The sequence below is a fragment of the Prosopis cineraria genome, unplaced genomic scaffold (genome assembly GCF_029017545.1).
Source record: "Prosopis cineraria cultivar Desert tree isolate PC_DT_omini unplaced genomic scaffold, ASM2901754v1 PC4, whole genome shotgun sequence".
NCBI lineage: Eukaryota > Viridiplantae > Streptophyta > Magnoliopsida > Fabales > Fabaceae > Prosopis > Prosopis cineraria.
Window position 1 is genome coordinate 5734439 of NW_026555335.1, and position 19405 is coordinate 5753843.

The 19405-nt window shown below is 29.4% G+C and overlaps 1 protein-coding gene across 1 annotated transcript; it reads left to right on the forward strand.

The window, feature by feature from the left end:
* Positions 1 to 14275: 14275 nt before the first annotated feature.
* LOC129308009 (DNA-directed RNA polymerase V subunit 7) lies at positions 14276 to 18414 on the forward strand. The gene is made up of 2 exons (XM_054948966.1): positions 14276 to 14559; positions 17547 to 18414. Exon 2 carries the CDS (start codon positions 17578 to 17580, stop codon positions 18112 to 18114), a length of 537 nt encoding a protein of 178 aa, XP_054804941.1. The 5' UTR covers positions 14276 to 14559; positions 17547 to 17577; the 3' UTR covers positions 18115 to 18414.
* The last annotated feature ends 991 nt before the right edge of the window (positions 18415 to 19405 follow it).

A 19405-nucleotide genomic window follows, 5' to 3' on the forward strand; every position in this document is an offset into this window, starting at 1 on the left:
TGTTATTTAAAATTTAATAAATGACAAGTTAAATGATTAAATTTTCATAGATAATAATTTTTTTAATTAAGCTGTTATAATATGAGAAAATTGTAAAAGTTTATAGAGTTTGTTCGTGAGCATTTGAAGTTTTAAAAAATTGCCTTAATTTAATTGATAGTATAGTACTATAGTTATTTACTTATTCTAAATGGACATGTCAATGCTTGAATTTAATATAAAAGTACTCCCTCTATTTTAAATTATGAGATACTTTTAGAAAGATTTAACATCTCAAAATATAAGATATTTTAATAAAAATAAAATTTTATCAATTATACTTTTTAATATTACCCTTCCTATGTATTCTATCTCTTTATTATTTTTTTATCAATGAAATATCAAATGAAAAGTATTTTTAAAAGTTTATATTTTTATCTTGAAAAAGTAAGATTGTAAAATGTATTTAATAAGCCTTATTAATGTATAAAATTTTATTTAAAAGTATCTTATAATTTAAAACGAAGGAAATATTTGATATTAGATAATTGCATAATGAATTAAAATTAATATCAATTGATTCTAGTGATTGGGTGCTTGTCTCTCTTCAATAAAAATATGAATCTTTTTTTAAAAAATTGTTATTGAAAAAACTTGCTCGGATACGTTTCAAAGCGGAGAATGAGACTGTGACCGCTTTTCTTTCAGCTTTCAGGTTTCAAGTTTCAAGCACATCAAAATGGCAAAGTGGCACACTTCACCCAATCCAAATGGCAACGTGATAAAACAAACGGGTCGTTGCATTAGGTTTGACTGCCCAACATCTCCAATTGACTGCATTTTTAAATTGTCAATTGATGTCAAATACTTTCTCAACCGAAGTGTTTGAACTGGTTAATAAGTAAAACCCTTAAACTAATGCTTCTCGAATCATTTTAGGGGACCCATTTAGATCTCCTTTTTCATTAAAAAAAAAAAAACAAGTGCATTAACCTGCTTACGATTTTTAACTTCCTAAGAGTGTTGCCTAATCTCCAAAAGAATAACATCGAGTTTGGTGGTGTTTTCTCAAGTGATGCTCCATTTAGCTCGAGCTTGAAGATTAAGTGCTTCAGAAGGAATTACTTCGAGAATGTCCTTTTAAACAAGAAAAATAAAAATGCTGTGATTAATGATCTTCGTATGCTATTGGCCTTATTTCAGCCTCTGATCATTCAAGTTTTTTAGGAGGATCTCTTCTTCTCGATGCTTAGTTTTTCTCTTGGATTTTATGATGTTTGTTATGTTAATTAATCATTTTCTTATATTTTTTAAGTTTTCATTCGGTATACCCTAACTACTTTTCATTGAACACATCTCTCTGAAGTTCGATAATAACATCTGGCCCATTAATTCTTAAACTATTCTATAAGAAATTTTTTTAAATATATATATTTCCTTCAATTCTTATTATAGAACATATTCTAAAAAGATTCTTAAATTTTCAATATAAAGCACTTGGTGAGGTATTAATTATGTTATTCCTATATTATTTCCTTTTAAACTCATTAACTATAAGAAATAATGTAATGCAAATTTAAAATTTTTAATTTAAACAAGGATAAAATTATAAATTTATTATATTTTCAAATAAAATCAATAACTTAGCATCTTTCCTTAGTTTTGATGATATAGTTAAGGGTCCCTTATAATGGGGACCAAATAGATAACAAACTCTCATAACCAATATTTTAGAAGCCAAATCGGGCTCAACCTCAAAGGTTAGTGAGTTTTATTTTTTATGATCTAACCTGCTTAGACCAATGATATTATTGGTAATATAATCAATAAATAATATTAAATGCATATAATACATAAGAAAAAAATTTATACAATATGTATAGTTGTTAATAAAAAAACACAATATGACCATAAGTAAACAATATTATACATTATAATTTTATAAGATGTTAAATATAAGTAAATATTAATTAAGTCAAATATGAGTCAATTCAGAAGTATCAACATTTATACCTATAAGTACAATAGTTAACATCTTTTCATGGAAATGGTCCTAGGACATATCATATACATGTAACACCATGATTTTTAATTTAAGAAATAAATTGGAAACTTGAGGATTTAATATCAAGATTTGAAATTTACTTTGAGGTGAAATTTAGGAATAATAATACATTTGAGGTTGCTTGAGGTTAATGACATATTTAGGCAATTAATTATGAGTTTTACTGGACCAAAAACCTTGTAGAAGTACTAATAGGGTTCAAAATAGGTAATTGAGCTGGATCGAGATCGAAAAGGGTAGAATTAGGCTCAGGGCTCCACAACACGCAAATGAAAGAGCACGACGCAGGCATTTCATTTAAAGGCTTATATATGCGCGGACTAGCTCGCGCTAGCCACAACCGCACATGGACAAGCAAATTAAAAGGCATCCTTAGTTTGCATTTCAATCAAAATGTGAAGAAAGGGAGAAAGAAGTCAAAGGAAGATCCAAAAAGACTCTGCTACAGTAAGAGATTCTGGCAAATTAAGAGTATTTTTTAGCTGTGCAACTAGTTAGGGCAAGTTTTTAGTCCTTTAAGCTATCTTTCTACATACTTTGTTTTTTTAGTTTAAGGAAGATGTTTGAGTTAGGGTTTCCTATGTGGTGTTTAATTTGAAGCTGTGATGATTTATTATAGTTGTTGAGGGTATTAGGAGTCTAATAAATGCAATAAAACCTTTCTTTAAGGTTTAAATCTGAATTGGAGAATTTTGAATAAAACTCTAGACTCATATGATGGAATTTTGGTTGAATTTAAACCATTAGGGTTAATTTTTTATGTTTAAATGTTTATTTAAGCATAGAAAAAATTTTCTCAAGTGTCAGAATGCTGCTTTAGTGATTTAACCAATTGGAGTGTGTGTGTGTGTGTTTTTCTGAATCATAATCATAATTTTCTGAATAAAATTATACATGTGTATTATATTGAGATATTATTGTTCAAAATCATGAGAGCTATTCAGTTATGTTTTTGTTCAGTTGTTCAAAATATGCATGACTTGTCGGTGTATTTGGAGAATTTTTGTTTGGACAATTATTATCACATAATAAGCTCTCATTTAACTCAGTAAGTAGCTTGTAACTTAATTCAACTCACCTTTGGTAGGGTGATTTGGTTTTTTGGGTGTGGTATATGGAGGGATGTAGGGTATAATCATGTAATTAAATATTTGTTTAGTTTGTTTGAAAATATTCGTTCAGAATATTTTGTGTGCCTACTTAGAAATCACATAATTAAGTGCATCCTGATGCATTTCTATATATTAATTATGGTTATTGAGACTTTTAAGTCTCATTCCTGTAATTTCTAATTTTTACAAGAATGGATTCGGCTGGAGAAGCACCTGAGGTGTGACATAGTGTATGAAACACCATTTTCTAACTTAACCTCATTATTTTGATTATGTTATGTAGTGGATACATTTTTGTGGAGTATGTAGGCTCATTTTATGATCCATTGCATCTTATTTGTCAAGAGAATTCTCTTTGTCTCTCTTAGTCAAGAGGATTCTCTTTGTCTCTCTTAGTCATTGACTTAAATTTGAATACTATGTCATGAGAATTATGTCTGTCTTTTATGGTCCTAACTGCTTTTTGATATATTAATGATATAGTCATATTTTCATAGAAGTATTGAGTAGTTAGTAAATATGTATTATATATGTTGATAGATGTGATTATTTTAAAGACAAGTGTACATCCTAAAACTATTTTCAATTGAGAACTAGTGTTGAACTATTGTGAATATTGTTCGAACCCATTTTAGGTATTATTAAGCAAATTTTTGTTTGGAAGGTATTATGATTTAATAGAATTTATTGTATATAGCTTGGGATGTGCACTTGGATTACATTAATATGTCACAAGTTTTGCTAGTATGTGTTTGGGAATTTGCCACCTTGAGATAATATGCTTTCATGTTAGTTGTGGTTTAGAAATAAATATTAATTTTAAAATATTGGTTAGTGAAATAGGATCTTAATAGTTACAGACAACACTACTATCATTTTATTTACTATGGTAAAGGTAAAATTATTATATTAAATTCTTTCTACTATAGTAAGTTAATGATGAAATGATTTATTTATATAAAACAAAATTCTACCATAGCAGGGTCTAAAAAGAGGAGGGATTCTATTCTTTAATTACCATAATAGTCTTTCTATTCTTTAATTATCATGGTAGTCATTTTTCTATCATGATAAGTATTCAATATTATTAAATTGGTTTGATAACTTATTAATTTGCTAAAAATAAGTTTAAAATTTACAGTATTACAATACACATGAAGGCTTTAAAGATAAAGTTAGCTTTTAATAAAGTTTAATTTTTAAATTTTTCTAGTTTTTAAAATTTTTTAAGTTTTTTTATATCATATTTGTAATCACCTATTTTTTTAAAAATTATTTTGCTTTCCAATTCAATTGCGGCTCCTCCAGTAAAATGATTTTTTGATTCAAATAAAGCTATAACAACCTAACCTTACAAAAACAAAAGCTTAATCAAATACCATATTATGAAAGTTTAAAATCATTTCTCAAATTTATTATTTTTTTAAGGATAATTATGGTAGAAAAGAGTTACACTTATTTTCAAGATCTATCATGATTATAAAAAAATTTACTTAATAAACAAATACTTAAAACTAACATCGATAGAAAAAGATTAAATTAATTAAAAATGTTACTAAAATTATAAAAGTTTGACCTTAATTATTAATTAAAACTAGCATTATTAGAATCGGATCAAACTGGCTGATTCAATCAGGAACTGGCCAAATAGCCAGTCCAAAAGTGACACAAAATTGGGGAGGAAGAGAACCGCCTATAGACTTCTTGAACTGGAATGAACTGTATAGAACTGGGAGAATCGATAGTTCAGACAGTTCACTTGGTTTTCTTTTTCTTTCTTCCCCCATTTTCACAAAACCTTATTTTTGCCTTTTAATTTTTTGGAAAAAAGAAATAATTCCGAGAGATCGAGACACAAAAGGAGAACTCACAATTCCCAAAATCTAAAACCTAAAACCCTTACAGCTCAATTAAAACCCTAAGCCCTCTTCTTGTTCAAGTTCGACCATCGACTGTCTCCCTTAATCTAATCGCACACCTCTGTTCCTCATCGGCATCATGACACCGTCATAGACTCACAGTCATCACCCTCCTCTGTTCCACTTCGATCTTCAACCTTCTTCCTCAGCCTGAACGAGAAACGCAAGAAATAATCAATAAAAAGAAGGAAACAAAGTAGGGATTGGAAGGTTTTATGGATGGATGAGAATTATCCTTGGTTAATTAATTATTATATTCTTTTTTTTTTCATCTTCACTTTTTTCTTCTTTTTGGGTTTTGTTAGTTTGGGGAAAAGCTAAGAATAAGCTGATGGATGTGATTGAGAGGTTTATAATAATTAAAAAAATTAAGCTTGGTTACGTTATTTCTGGCCAACTCATGATTGACGCGTTTGATCATAAACAGATTTGTTATTTTTAGGGGAATCTATATGTGTGTATAATATACACATATACACACATCATCCTTTATCTTGCATGTTTTTAATTTTCAATTTATTTTTCTTTGAGTTTATCAATTTAACTATTCCTTCTATTTAAAAATATAAAGCATTTTTTTTAAGAAGTTAAATGTTAAAAAATGTTATAAGCAAAGAAACAGCTTAAAAAAAGAAAGTTGCTAGGTGTAAGCAGGAAGGCGGCATCAGAATGATTCACAAAGAAAATGGATAGTAGGATTCGCTACTACTGTGCCAACAGGCTAGCTAAATTCAATTAGAGACTTATTGTCTTAGTTCCACTATAGACTGAAGGATTTTGCTAAGACTTGGTGTCTTTGTGTCTATGAACAACAAAAGAGAGTTTGATCAAGATACGAGTGCTTCTATTCCTGATCCTAGTTTTAAAGATTCCTATACCCTCAGCTCCCTATATGGCAAGCACTGGTTAACCATTGATTCCGGGACAGATGAATCCAGCCTATGCCCATTAGAAGATAGCCCAGTCAAGTAACAAGGTCCCTACCCCTTCTTTCTTCGATCTACAAGCAAACTCTTTTTGATAGCATAAAAGGTTTACTTTATTACCTCTACTTTAGAAAGAAAGGATCCACTTGCGTCAATTCCCAATACATCTCGCTTAGGAAGAAGAGAATAATGGAAGCTTCAGGTAAAACTTAATACATACTCGACCTATATGCCCGAGAAATGTACAAAGCTATCTTTGGATACCAGTGTGTTCACAAGGACAAAAAGTCAGTATAGCTCGTCCCTGTGTCTAACAACTCACCTTCCTAACTTGCTACACTAAATGAAGAAAAGTTTATTTTTCTTGGTTCTATTCTATTAATAAGTAGATTCCCAGGTTATTCCACTTCACTCAAAAATAAATCATTGAATCTGACTCTTCTTCCAAAATTTTGTCTAGGCACTTATCTACTTATTTGTTTAAGCTCATCGAATTAGAACTATCAAATCAAGGAGCTAGTAAATAAAGGTATGGGGCGTAGAATGCCATAGATACTTGCCTTAGAAGAGACTGTTACAAAAAGAGAATGAAAAACTTAATTCAATCTTCAAAATCTTTCCTCTCCGAGAGTAAGTCACGAATGGAAGATTACCTCGATAAGGAAATAAAAAACCTTATTCTCTTCTTCTAGTTAAAGACTGTATGAAAGTATTTTTAGTCTTTTGAGGTATAATTATTACCTTTTTTTTAAGTATTCCTATTGATAGTAACTTTATATTTATTATAAGGTGTTTAATAGAGGTAAATATGAAAAGATAGGATTATTTTGAAAGTAAGTAACTACTTTATTGGGAGTGATATTTAGTCAAAAATGCCTTACATTTTTTAATGGAAGGAATATAATTTTTAATATATAATATTTAAAATATACTAAATTAATTATAAATAGTCCATCTCCGGTTTAACCTTTGAACAGTAAAATAGAGTTTTGACCAGTTTAATGATTGGTTCAATTCTAATAACATTGAATAAAATCATAATTAATAGCCTATTATGGGAGAAAAGAGTCTACCATAATAAATAAAAAAAGGACCTAAAAATAAATATTTTATTTTTACAAAGTTTAGACTTACTAGAACTCGTAGATGCACTAATAATCCCATTACAGATATTCAAATATTTACTTCAATAAATGTCATGACATTAAAATTCTATAACAAAATATTTACTCCAAATAAATCAATTACGTAATTCATATGGCCTTAAACCTTAACTAACCAATCTCATCAGTTATCAATAAATAATAAACCATTTAAAAAAACAAATGACAAATGAGTCCTAAACTAACAAATAATTATTTTGCAAACTAAAATAAGACTTAAGGCTCACTCAAATAAGCCTCAAGCTTTTAACTTTTTTCCTTTATTTCGTTAAGTTTACCTAAAATGTTAAATAGTTGGGTGAGCACTTACGTTTCAGTAACCTAGAATGTTATCATACAAGTACAACTAACAACCATGGAAAAATAACATAATATAGACAAATGTACAATTCCATTATGATTATTCAATTATGAGTGTAAAAACTTAAAGGACACAATTTATAACCATTAGAAGTAACTCATGATTATATGCAAGATACGCAACCCCCTTATTACTCCATCCAACCCTATACCATTGACTAAAACCATAGAATTATCCATGATCTAGCCCACACCTTTGACTAACCAAAGCATCCCTGGTGCTCGAAATATATTTAGCCAAAGGCACAATGCCCAAGCCATGCTATGACTCCTCTCCTTAAAGAACCAAATTAGAAAGTGTCACTGTCCCACGTTCTTCTTTCACAAATCTAGCCAAGTAAGTATTAAGGAATAAGGCCCTACACAAAGCTAACCACTATGTCCAAAGTGAAAGCAAACCATATAGTCACTGAAATAATATATATTAACATCAATATCATCATCTCCTCAACCCATCACCAATGCATGTCATGTACATGCAACAATCCAAGCTTACAAGCACGCTTTAAAAGAGATATAATACCTCACTAAATTATGGCTATAAGTCACATTCATGTTGGACATGATTAAAGTAACTCATTAAATTTCATAGTCATATTAATTATGGCTATAAGTCACATTCATGTTGGACATGATTAAAGTAACTCATTAAATGTCATAGTCATATTCTTTATGGTTTCTCAAGAATCTCAAGAATCTCTCTCTCTCTCTCTCTCTCTCTAATCAATTAGATAAAATCATATATGAACATACTTGTGTAAAATCATCACATAAAATATAATTGCACACACATGAAAAAAATCTCAGTTACATGTTTTCCTTTAACTTACAAATGGTCACATATCAATCAAGACAGCAAATGTTTTTGGTAAGAGTCTACATACACAAATATTAATATATAATTTAAAACTATTGAAGAGTTATCTTAAAACTAATTTAAGGTTATCGTAAAATTATTTTCGGCTTAAAGTCACCCTGGAGAACTCAAAATCTTTTTTTAAATCTATGCCCTTTTATATCAACCAGTTTAACCATATTTATATTTCTGGTGAATTTTGTTTAACTTTAAAGTATTCATATAAAGCCTTTATTCATCCCAAATCTTTACTATAAGCCTCAATTCTTACTTTAAGAATTTTCAAACCAGATAAACAATTTATATCTAGAGATTAAACTTCCTAAAATATCGAAATAGATTTAGATATATTATTAGAGAAATTTTTTATATGTAAAAATACCTCAAAAAAACTCTAATGGATTGGCCCCTACATTTTTTTACCCTCAAAAATTTAAAAATTAAGAAGATAACTAGACATAACCAAAAAATTAAAACACTTAAAAACTCAAATCGCAATATCTGATTATATTCCCAAGTCTAAACTCTTATTGGCTCGTGTTAGCTCCTCTCTCTTTCTCGCACTCGCTGTTGCTGCCGCGGTTGGAATGTGAAGCGTGAACGTGTGCGGTGCGCGCGCTTAGGTAAATAATAAACGGGTGAAGTGGGCTTTGGGCCCACACGCACACCTTTTTTCTTGATGCTTCTTGTTTGTATAAATATTTTATAATATTATTTTACAATTATAAATTATAAATATATTTATATACGCCAATCCACTCTTACATTTATACACATATATTAATTTTATTATATTTTTATTGTTATTATTTTCCTCGAAATTAAATATTTATAGTTTATCTTATTTCAGGAAAATTTTTCTCTTAACTCATTTTACTTGTTAATTTTTTTTTATTCTCAATAAATACACAATAATTTCACATGTCTCAAAATTCCATTCATATGCTTCAAAATTTTTTATAATTAAGTCATTACTTGATCGTTAAAACCTAAGATATTACAAGAGCTGTGGACAATTCAATCGGTTTGACTTTGTGGTTCTTAAAATAATACCCACAACTATAAATAATGCAACTCATCACAAATTTTATCCAATTCATACAATTTAAACTTAAAAAAAAACGTCTTGAATGTAATTGTTGATTAAATATTTGGTTTTTTAGGAAAAAAAAATATTGACATGTGTATGTTATGAGTACTTTTTTCGTGTGGCCGAAGGATATTTTAGTTGTGTAACACTAAATTTTTCAATCGGTATTTTACAAATTATAAATTTAGTAAGTTATTTTTACATTATTAAACCTTTATTATAGTAGAAAAAGTTATACTATAACGATAAATAACAAAATATTTTTTTAAAATTTTACCATAATAGAAAAAAACTTATCATATAAATAAGATATTTTACAAATAACCTACTATGGTAAAAAAAATTTAACATAATGAATAAACTCTATTATGATAATTAAAATATTGTTAAAATAAAAATTTGCTTAATGAAAGACAATGTGAAACTATTCACATCAAATAAAATAATTTTGAAATCAAAATTTAGTGCAAAAGCCTATTTTAAGGTAACAAAATCCTAAACAATTAATAAAAATAAATTCTTGGTATAACTATATGACCTAAGTATAAATCATAATCATTACCATATTTTTTTTTGTAATTTTTGTAATATTTTTTAAGCAACAATATGCTTAGTAATACTCAAAGTAAGTCCACACAAGAGTCATCATAGTTCAACACTTATTTACTATTAAAAATAGTTAGAGAATGTGCACTTATCCATAGCATAAATACATATTTACTAACTAATCAACACCTACAAGTGATTTAGTTATATCAATAATATCCAAAAAGTAATTGGGGCCATTAGGGATAGACAAGATCCTTATAGTCAAGCATAATATTTTGCATCTAAGGCCTTAGGAGACATACAAATTCCTCATAATATAACCTTTAAATCAAATCAAAAATTAAGAGGGACAAACAAAATCCTTTTGACTATATAGATATGTCAAATTAGAGTTTAGAAACTATATGCCCTACAACATAATATGTCTTAAGTTAGCACAATATACATTACATAAATCAAAATAAGAGACAATAAGAAAGTGGTGTCTCCATACACCAAAATTTATGCCTCTAGTGCTCTCTTGGCCAAACTTGTTCCTCTAAAAATATTAACTATAGGGAATAAGATTTAAAAGTCTCAATAATCAAAAATTAATATGCAATGATGCATGAAGATATAACTAATCATATAATTGCTAAGTAGACATATAAAAACATTTAACTGAATAAAATTTCAAACAAAACAAACAAATATTTAATTACATGACTACACTTTATATTCTCCTTTTACTTTGCCTAGATGTCAAATCACCTAATCAAAGATGAGTTGGACTAAGTTATGTGGCGCTCATTGGGTCCAATGACGACTTATCATGTGGTAATAATTAACCAAATAGAAATTTTCAATAATACCATATATTAAAATATTCTTACAAATCATGCGAGCAACTGAACGAAAATATAACCGAACAATAGTATCATCATAATACACATATATAAATTTTAACCTACTTGACAATAACTCTAAACAAATATATGCAAGTATTTATTTTTAAATAAATTATAATTTTTTAAATAACAAATAATACATAACCAATCACACACCACCCATCACTACACATTAATCATGTTTGCTTGTGTTTTGAAATGAAACACAAGATTTTCTTCACAACTTCTCTTTCGCTATTTTATTTGTCAATACAATCTATACAATTATTTCATAATATTATATATTAATTTTACATTAAAATTAATAAATAACTCTAATTTAAATAATTAAAAAATTTTAAGCTTAAGACCAGTATTTACTGTTAAATTAAGGTTAGTATCTATTGTAATCCTTCCAAAAATTATCTTTAAAATCCTCTTACATTTACTAGCTTTAATTAATCCTCAAATCACTTTTAACATCAATATTTTATCATCATATATTCAAAAATTCATCCAAAAACACCTTCAAAAATTATCAATTTTCTTCAAACACCAAATCAACATTTCAATACCTTAAAAATATTTATCTATGCTTAAATAAATATCTGGACATCAAAAATTTGCCCCCAATGGTTCAGATTCAACCGAGTTTAAAATTTAACTCAAAATCCTCAAATTCAAATTCCAACTCTAAACAAATATTTTATAACATTTATTATAATCCTGACAACTTCAACATTTATTTTTAAATCCTCATAACTTTCAGTTAACTATCTTATATAAAAATTTTAATTAAAAAATTTACTCTAGTCATCAAAAAAATGCTGCTCTTGATGAGTAAAAAATATTTATAAAAAAATTTGAAGAATGGAAATAATTTTGAACACCTTACCTAAAAAATTGGCGGACGCTGCGAAGAGACGAAGAAGACGATGAAGCGGAAACGGAAAGGGTGGAGGGAGATGGGATATAATATTAAAATAGATGTGAGCTCCACAGCATATTCCCTTTCTATTCTCTCTACCTTTTTTTTTTTGGGTTTTTGATATATTAAATATATGTATTTATATGCACGCAAAGTCTGGTGCTGCTTCTTCTCTCTCTTTTTTTAATTAATTAATTAATTATATTTTATATAATATTTTATTGTTTTTTTATCTTATCTTCAAATTATATTTAAATTAAGTTAATAAACATCTCTTATATAAACTTTCTAAACTCAATTTATTCCATATTTAAATACTTAAATATATAAATAACCTCAAATATAAATTCATTCCTTAATTTAAACCCAAAAAAAATATAAACTTTGAATTTTAAAACCTCGATAAAACTCAAATTTTATAATTTATTTATTATGAAAAAATTAAATATTACAACTTGCCTGTAGCAGAGAACCTTTGTGCCAATGACGTTTTAGCCTCGTGGCACTCTTGGCATTTTTATGGTCCCATCTCTTGTAACAAGAGGCGCTAGGATCAATTTTCTATTATGGCTAAAGAGAGGAAATATGTGTGAGGGGTGGGTGTGTGAGATATCCTTCCTTACGGGGATAAGGTTAACTATTAAAAAAAAAAAAAACAAGAGAACCTTTGTCCATGTTCTTCAATTTACAAATTGATGTAAAGCAATCTCAAGTCCATCACAATTTTTCTTGGCAGAAACTCGACTCATAAAATTTTTGGTTGTTTAAGGCATCTTTACATCCCATAGTTATGAAACTAACCCTTAAAAAAATTTGAACACTTAAGAAGTTGTCCTCTTCAAAACAATATTTTTTTATACATATCTTTTGGTTGAAATTAACATTATAGACATTGGATCAAGTTATGATAGATGGGATATTGATGAATCTAAATTTCATGCCTATCAAATTCCAAAGGGCACGGTAGAATGACTTTATTTTCTATCTCAATTATTGCCTAACATTTAATTCAACTAATACAAATAAAGGTAAAAACTTATATATTTAACTTTATATATTTTAAGTAATTATTTTTAATTAAATCAAGACATGTATATTTATTATAGTTTATTCACTTTATAATAAATTCTTAATATTAATATTATTAATATATTAAAATTTAGATGTTTTGATAAAAATATATTAAGTATATAAGTCTTGTCCTGTAATAAATGTTTAAAATGGAATTGATACTAATTATTTTTTGAAAAACTCCTTGTCACCATTTTTCAATCAAATAGCACGTGCCTTTACTCTGTTGCAACGTGAGGTTTTCAAAAACGCAACTTTAGTCTTTTTACATTTTATGTTGATCTTGAAAGTTCTTAGAATCTAATGAATAGCAGATGCTTTTTATCTTGTAAATTTGGCATAACATATTTAAAAATATAAATTAAATTTTAAATAATTGTATTAAAAAAAACATAATTATTAAAAAAGTTATGCATGCGGAATTTTTTCATGCAAATGTATTATTTGCTAGGCGGAGTACAAATCGTGTAACGGAAGGGACACACGATTTGGATGCTCATCATATGTTGTTTGTTATAGTGATGGGCAATACTTTGAATAGTCATTTATATGATTTAAATTTAAACTTATTAATTACCACATACTGATAATTAAAAAAATTATCTTTATTTAAATTTTGAATCTATTGAAATAAAAAACTATTAAAAATTACTTTAATACATTGATCATATATATTTAATAATTTTAGTACCATTGATATATAAATTGCGTACAAAACGAAAGTGGTTTACCTTATGGTTGTTTGTTTAAAATTTAAAAAAAAAAGTAAATTTTACATAATTTAGAGATTTTATAAAAATATGTTTATTTTATAAAAATTTTATAAAAAGCAAGTATTATTTTATGTTTGATTAAAATAATAAAAAGTAATTATTAGTTAGTTATTTTTTAATTTTTTATAAAAATAATTTATTATTTTTCTATTTTAGAATTTTATAATATTTTTACATACTCAATTTTTTAAAATATTTTTTATCTATCATGTTAAATTATTTCAAGTATCTTTTTAAAATAATTAAAAATTTATTTTTTATATTTTGATTATTTTTAAAACTTTGAGCAAACACCACACAAATTTTAAAAATAAATAATTTGTTTATAAAATAAACTAAAACAAGCGTGTAGTTATATAGTAAACAGTATTTTATTGAATTCATGGGATCCATGTGTCTGGCTTAATTCTTTGAATGTGTTTTCTTTTTCCTGAATTTTTGTTTAAATGGTACTTTGGATGGAACTTAAAAAAAAAATGAAATTAACTGATTTTGATGAAGAAATAATGCAATTGATTAATGATGGACTGTGGTAAAAAAAAAAAAAAAATATATATATATATATATATATGGGCAATAGATGGAACAATATTTAAGCCTCAACAAATAACGTCCGGTGCGATGTTGGCAATTATGTAGTTTCATTTTTTAAACCGATCATCTCATATTTGGCCGGATGAATTAGGTTGCAGTTGCATAGGGTGAACGAGGGCTTGGTGGGGCCAGGGGGGAGTGATGTTTCTTGGGGCAGCACGCGTAGCCGGCAACTGAGAGCTGAATACTTGAAGGAGAAGAGGGAAACATTGCCGGCGGTGACGGAGGTGAGAGAAAATCGGTGGCGAGGGCCAAGATTTTGGCGATAACGACTACGGAGAGCTAGGGGCGAGGTTTTTGCCGTTAAGGTTCGGATTTATACGCCTAAATCTCTCTTTTTCCTTTTTGGCCAGAGGCAGATTATATTAATATAGGAAAACTCTCTTTTTATCCAACCTTTCAATGACGTGATTATAGTTGTTCTCTTTGGCTACTTCATTTGTGTGGAGCAACGATTTTCGTTTTATTGTACAATTTACTGATGCTCGGCTATGCAAATCTGTTGTGCTTCTTCTTTGCAAATAATTTTTCAATCCATGGAAATGCTGACAATATTTAAGTTCTCTTCACCAATGCATGCAAATATTTTAATGTTCAATGGAAGCAAATAAATTTTCAATCTGCTTCACTTCTTCTGGGAATTCCGTGCAAATGTCTCTTTATCAAGGAGGCTGTTTTCCATTTCTCTGCTAAAATTTCGCCCAACTAATTGGATCCCTTGTACGTGGTGGTCTTGTATAGAATTTCCGGGCTTTAGCCAAAATCATTGGAGGAGATTGCATTCTCACATGATTCTTGTAGCTTTTGGTACTGTGAAATCATTTTGCAAAGTTATACAATCAAGTAATTCTAACATTTAACTATAATATATTTAATATTTTTGGTCTATTTTGTAATATAGTTAATTTCAAATACAATTTAAGCAACTTTAGTTTTGAAGGATCTTTTTTTAGCTATTGTCAGTGATATTTTATTAGCAATATATGCATTTGGAAAAGAAAATTATATAAATTATGGTTAGAGAATAGTGTACCTTATTTGCTTTCGTCAAGAAAATTATAGCAATAATTTAAAGGTGAGACTGAGAAGTGGTAACATTAATTATCTAGAATTTTCAATTGTCATACTAGAATATATGGTGTACATAGCAATATTTTTCAACGGTAATGTTGGAAGGATGTTGTTATGCGGATAATGGGCAATTATCTTCTCAGCACAGTGATGAATCTTTGGTTCACAACAAAATGTGTGAACAACTTCAATTGCATTTAATCAAACACATCGACATGATCTCTCCGCAATGCTGAGTTGGCATGACACCTTTTGCACAAAGCATTTTTTTCTAACTCTCATGGCTAAACTACCTTTTCCTTTTAATTCTATCATCACTACATCCTAGCCACAACACAAAATCTAATTACAAAATTTTTAATTTTATTTCCTTTTGTATCATGCCAGCATATGAACTTAGAAATTCAAACTATTTCCTTCAAAGGCTGACCATGAAAAACAAATCTACTGGTTTAATTATACCTATAAATTGGTAGACACAAGAGTGGTATAAATAGTGTGTTTTGTTGGCCTACGGTAAAGAGGAAACCACGACCTGGCCTAATGTTACAGCCCATGTAATGCCTGTAATGCAACAACGTTCAGGCATTTGTTTAGTGTTGTAGAAGATAGGATGATCAGTCAATCCTCTGCAATAATAGAAGGCTCAGTTGTATCATTAGCACTGAAGGACTCAATTTCTGTCATAAGTGATTTCCTAGGTTGAGCATAAGTATTCAGTAAGGAAATATGAAAGACTGTGTTGTGATTTTATTCCTTAATGCAGGGCTAATTCATAAGCCCGTTTTTTCAATTTGTGGTGCCCCTGGTAATGCCAAATAAGGTTTACTGAGTATATAGTTGAATTGGGCAGCTAAGGATTGTTGTCTGTATTGGTGTAATCTCACCTCTATCTGTTCTTCCTCCTAAAAAGATTTTTTTATCCTTTGCCTGTCTGGTATGACTTTGTAAAAAGTGATGATGGAGGACTTTTTAATAGCCTCTGTGTCTTTTAACCCCATGTTTACCACATCAATAGTAGTATTACCAGCGGTGTTAGTAGGTTAATCTGTATTAGTGTATCTGTTCTTTTGGTCTTTTAAAATTTAGCAGTGTATATAAAATTAAGTACTGTGAGAACACAGACACCGTAGTTTTGGAGAGAGCTACAACTTTGCCAGCATGATTAGGAAGTTTCAGAAGAACTTCTGTTACAGGACTTATAACTTTGCAACTTCTCTTTGAATTTTTTTTTCTTTTTCCTATATCTCAGAAATATGTCTAATCTTGCTGAACAAACCTTTTCCATTTGTGTATCACTTAGATGAATTATTACTGCTATTTATGCTTCCTTTATCTGCTAGCTATTTGTTCAGCGTTGACTGTTTAGAAGTTGAGATTCCAATTGCTGATTTGTTGAGTCAAGGCTTTTTGCATCTTTGTCTTGGGAAAGAGTGTATCAGTACTTTAATGACATATGCGGAAGCTGAATATGATCTTGACATATCTGCGTGAGTTATTAAATCAGGCAACTTAAGTGAGTGCTAGTTATAGGGGATGCCTATATCACTGTAACTTTAGCTACAATTTATATCATTGGCGGACAATTTCTTTTCAAATGAACATGGTGGTGTGAATAAAAGAGTTTGCTTATTTCTTCATATATAAGGAAAAATCTTAGGTGCTCAAGCCTATATGCTTAAAGTACTTTTTCTAATCAAATTGGGACATTTGTAATTTTTTTTTTATGCTTGATTTACCAGTAGCCAACTCTTGTTATTAATATTTTTTACTTTTAGAATTTAAAATCCACTTGATTTTATTTGATTGGGAAAAATTTATTAAGTATATAAGCTTAAATTTTAGATTTCTCCCATATAATTGATATTACTGACTAATCCAATTAAAATATTGCTGGCCCAGCTAAAGGGTAGTTTTCGTAATGTGTGTTACACTTATTTCTAAGACTAGTGTCATATATAATGAACGTATGTTTGGGAAGTCATGGACTATGAAGGCAAACCTGTATAATATAGGTCATCAATTTGTAAAGTAGGAACTTTCCAGCATCGCCTAGTAAATAGGATATTAGTCTCTTATGATCAAGCTGAACTAGTTTATTATTTCTCCAGATTGATTCATACAACAAACTCCCAATATGATGAATATTTAGGCATTAGAATTTGGAAACTAATAAAAGTATGTAATCTGACGTTGGAATATCTTTTTTATGCTATGAGTGAAGGAATTAAAAGGGCGAAGAAACAAAGAAAACAATGTTTCTCAAAGTACAGCTGCATTGGAATGTCATACTTTCCCCAGAAAGCCTAGAAGCATGTGGTATGATGCTTCAACGGTCAATAATCATCCGCCTTCTGGATGACTTTGCTGTGAAAAAGGCAACTAAAGATCTGGGGTACTATCTTGCTGTGACCACACTCGAGAGAATAGGAGAAGGAAAAGTAAGGCAGCATACTGGGGATGTGCTTTTTCCTGTTGTTTTCAGTGCTCTTACTTTCAAGATCTGCAGGGGAGAGATATTGGAGGGTGTAGTCCACAAGGTTTTGAAGCACGGGGTTTTCTTGAGATGTGGACCTGTTGAGAGTCTGTATCTCTCAAATCTGAAGATGCCTGACTACCGTTACGTGCCCGGTGAAAATCCTTACTTCTTGAATGATAAAATGTCCAAGATTGGAAAAGATGTTGTGGTTCGCTTTGTTGTTATTGGGACGAAGTGGCTGGAGGCAGACAGGGAATTTCAGGCATTGGTCAGTTTGGAAGGGGATTATCTAGGACCCGTTTCATCTCCTTAAATTTAGCTGTGAACAAAACTAGATAAAAGGTTTCCTGGTGTTTTCTGTTAGGATGTCCAATCAAAACGTAACATGGGTGTGTTTTTACTTTTATGTAGTTAATTTTGTGGTGTCGAACCTTAAAAGAGACTCACTTGTTATGTCCTTGTTGTACATTTGTTGTCAACAAACTGACCTTGTAGTGAGTGTCTTGTATATTTGTATTGATCATCAGGGCTCTGAACCATAATCATGGTCGGTATGATCATGCTGTTCATCTCTGTTACGGTCTTTTTTTATCGATGAATAACTGTTGTTTAACATCGCTGTTAAGTTTTTTTTTTTTTTTTGGAAATATTATTTAGTTGGGAAAATATAACTACTAGTGCCTCTATTTTTAGACTGTTTAGCTGTTAGTCTTTATTTTAATTTTACAAACTTATCAACAGAATTAACGGAATTACGTACATAACAGAATATTTAAGGGTAAAGTTATAAATTTAATCATGAATTATTTTTTAATGAGCATTTAGTTGCCTATAATATGAGGTGGTGTAAAATAAATTTTAAACTATAAAAAACAAAACATCTAATGCCTCCCATTTATTTTCAACTAATGTCCCTTTATTTCTTCTCTTCCCCTCCCTGACCTCCTCTCATCAGTTCCTTCAGCCATTCTTCATCTAGTTTTTGCAACAATGTGAACAAAAATGACCTCTTCCCTCTGAAATAATACCAGTGCATTAGAACTGTTGAGCTTCAGAGAGCTCCCAAAGACTTGTTTAAAGTTTCAATGAGGAAGTCAAATGAACCGTTGTTGAACAATGATCTGGCGGGAAGGAAGACCAATGACAATGATTACAAGACCAAATCGATGACTGAAACAACCATGGAAGCTTCTTCAAGTGACGACCAAGACCTCAACCAATGTCCCAAAGAAAAATGAAGTGCTACCACCGCCATACCCAGCACCAAATACAAGCGTTGGAAGCTTTTGTATTTGACTTTTGACTCTATTAGTTTGAGTTTGAATACTCAAAACCAATCCATTAATATCACCTAGTCAAAAACTTAACATGCTTTTGATTGCTAGTTGCTTGGTTACTTGTAAAGCTGTAAAATGCCCCCATTCCTTGCTCTCTCTAGCCTATATATATATATATATATATATATTCTCTACTTTGTGTGTCTAAGTCTGCGCTTCTTCCCTGCGGTGTGCCACCAACCATGATCAAAGCATCGAGGTCTTTGAGATACTCATCTTAGACACCAGTTTTTTTTTTTTCCTGTTTTATCGGGAAACAAGTGCAAA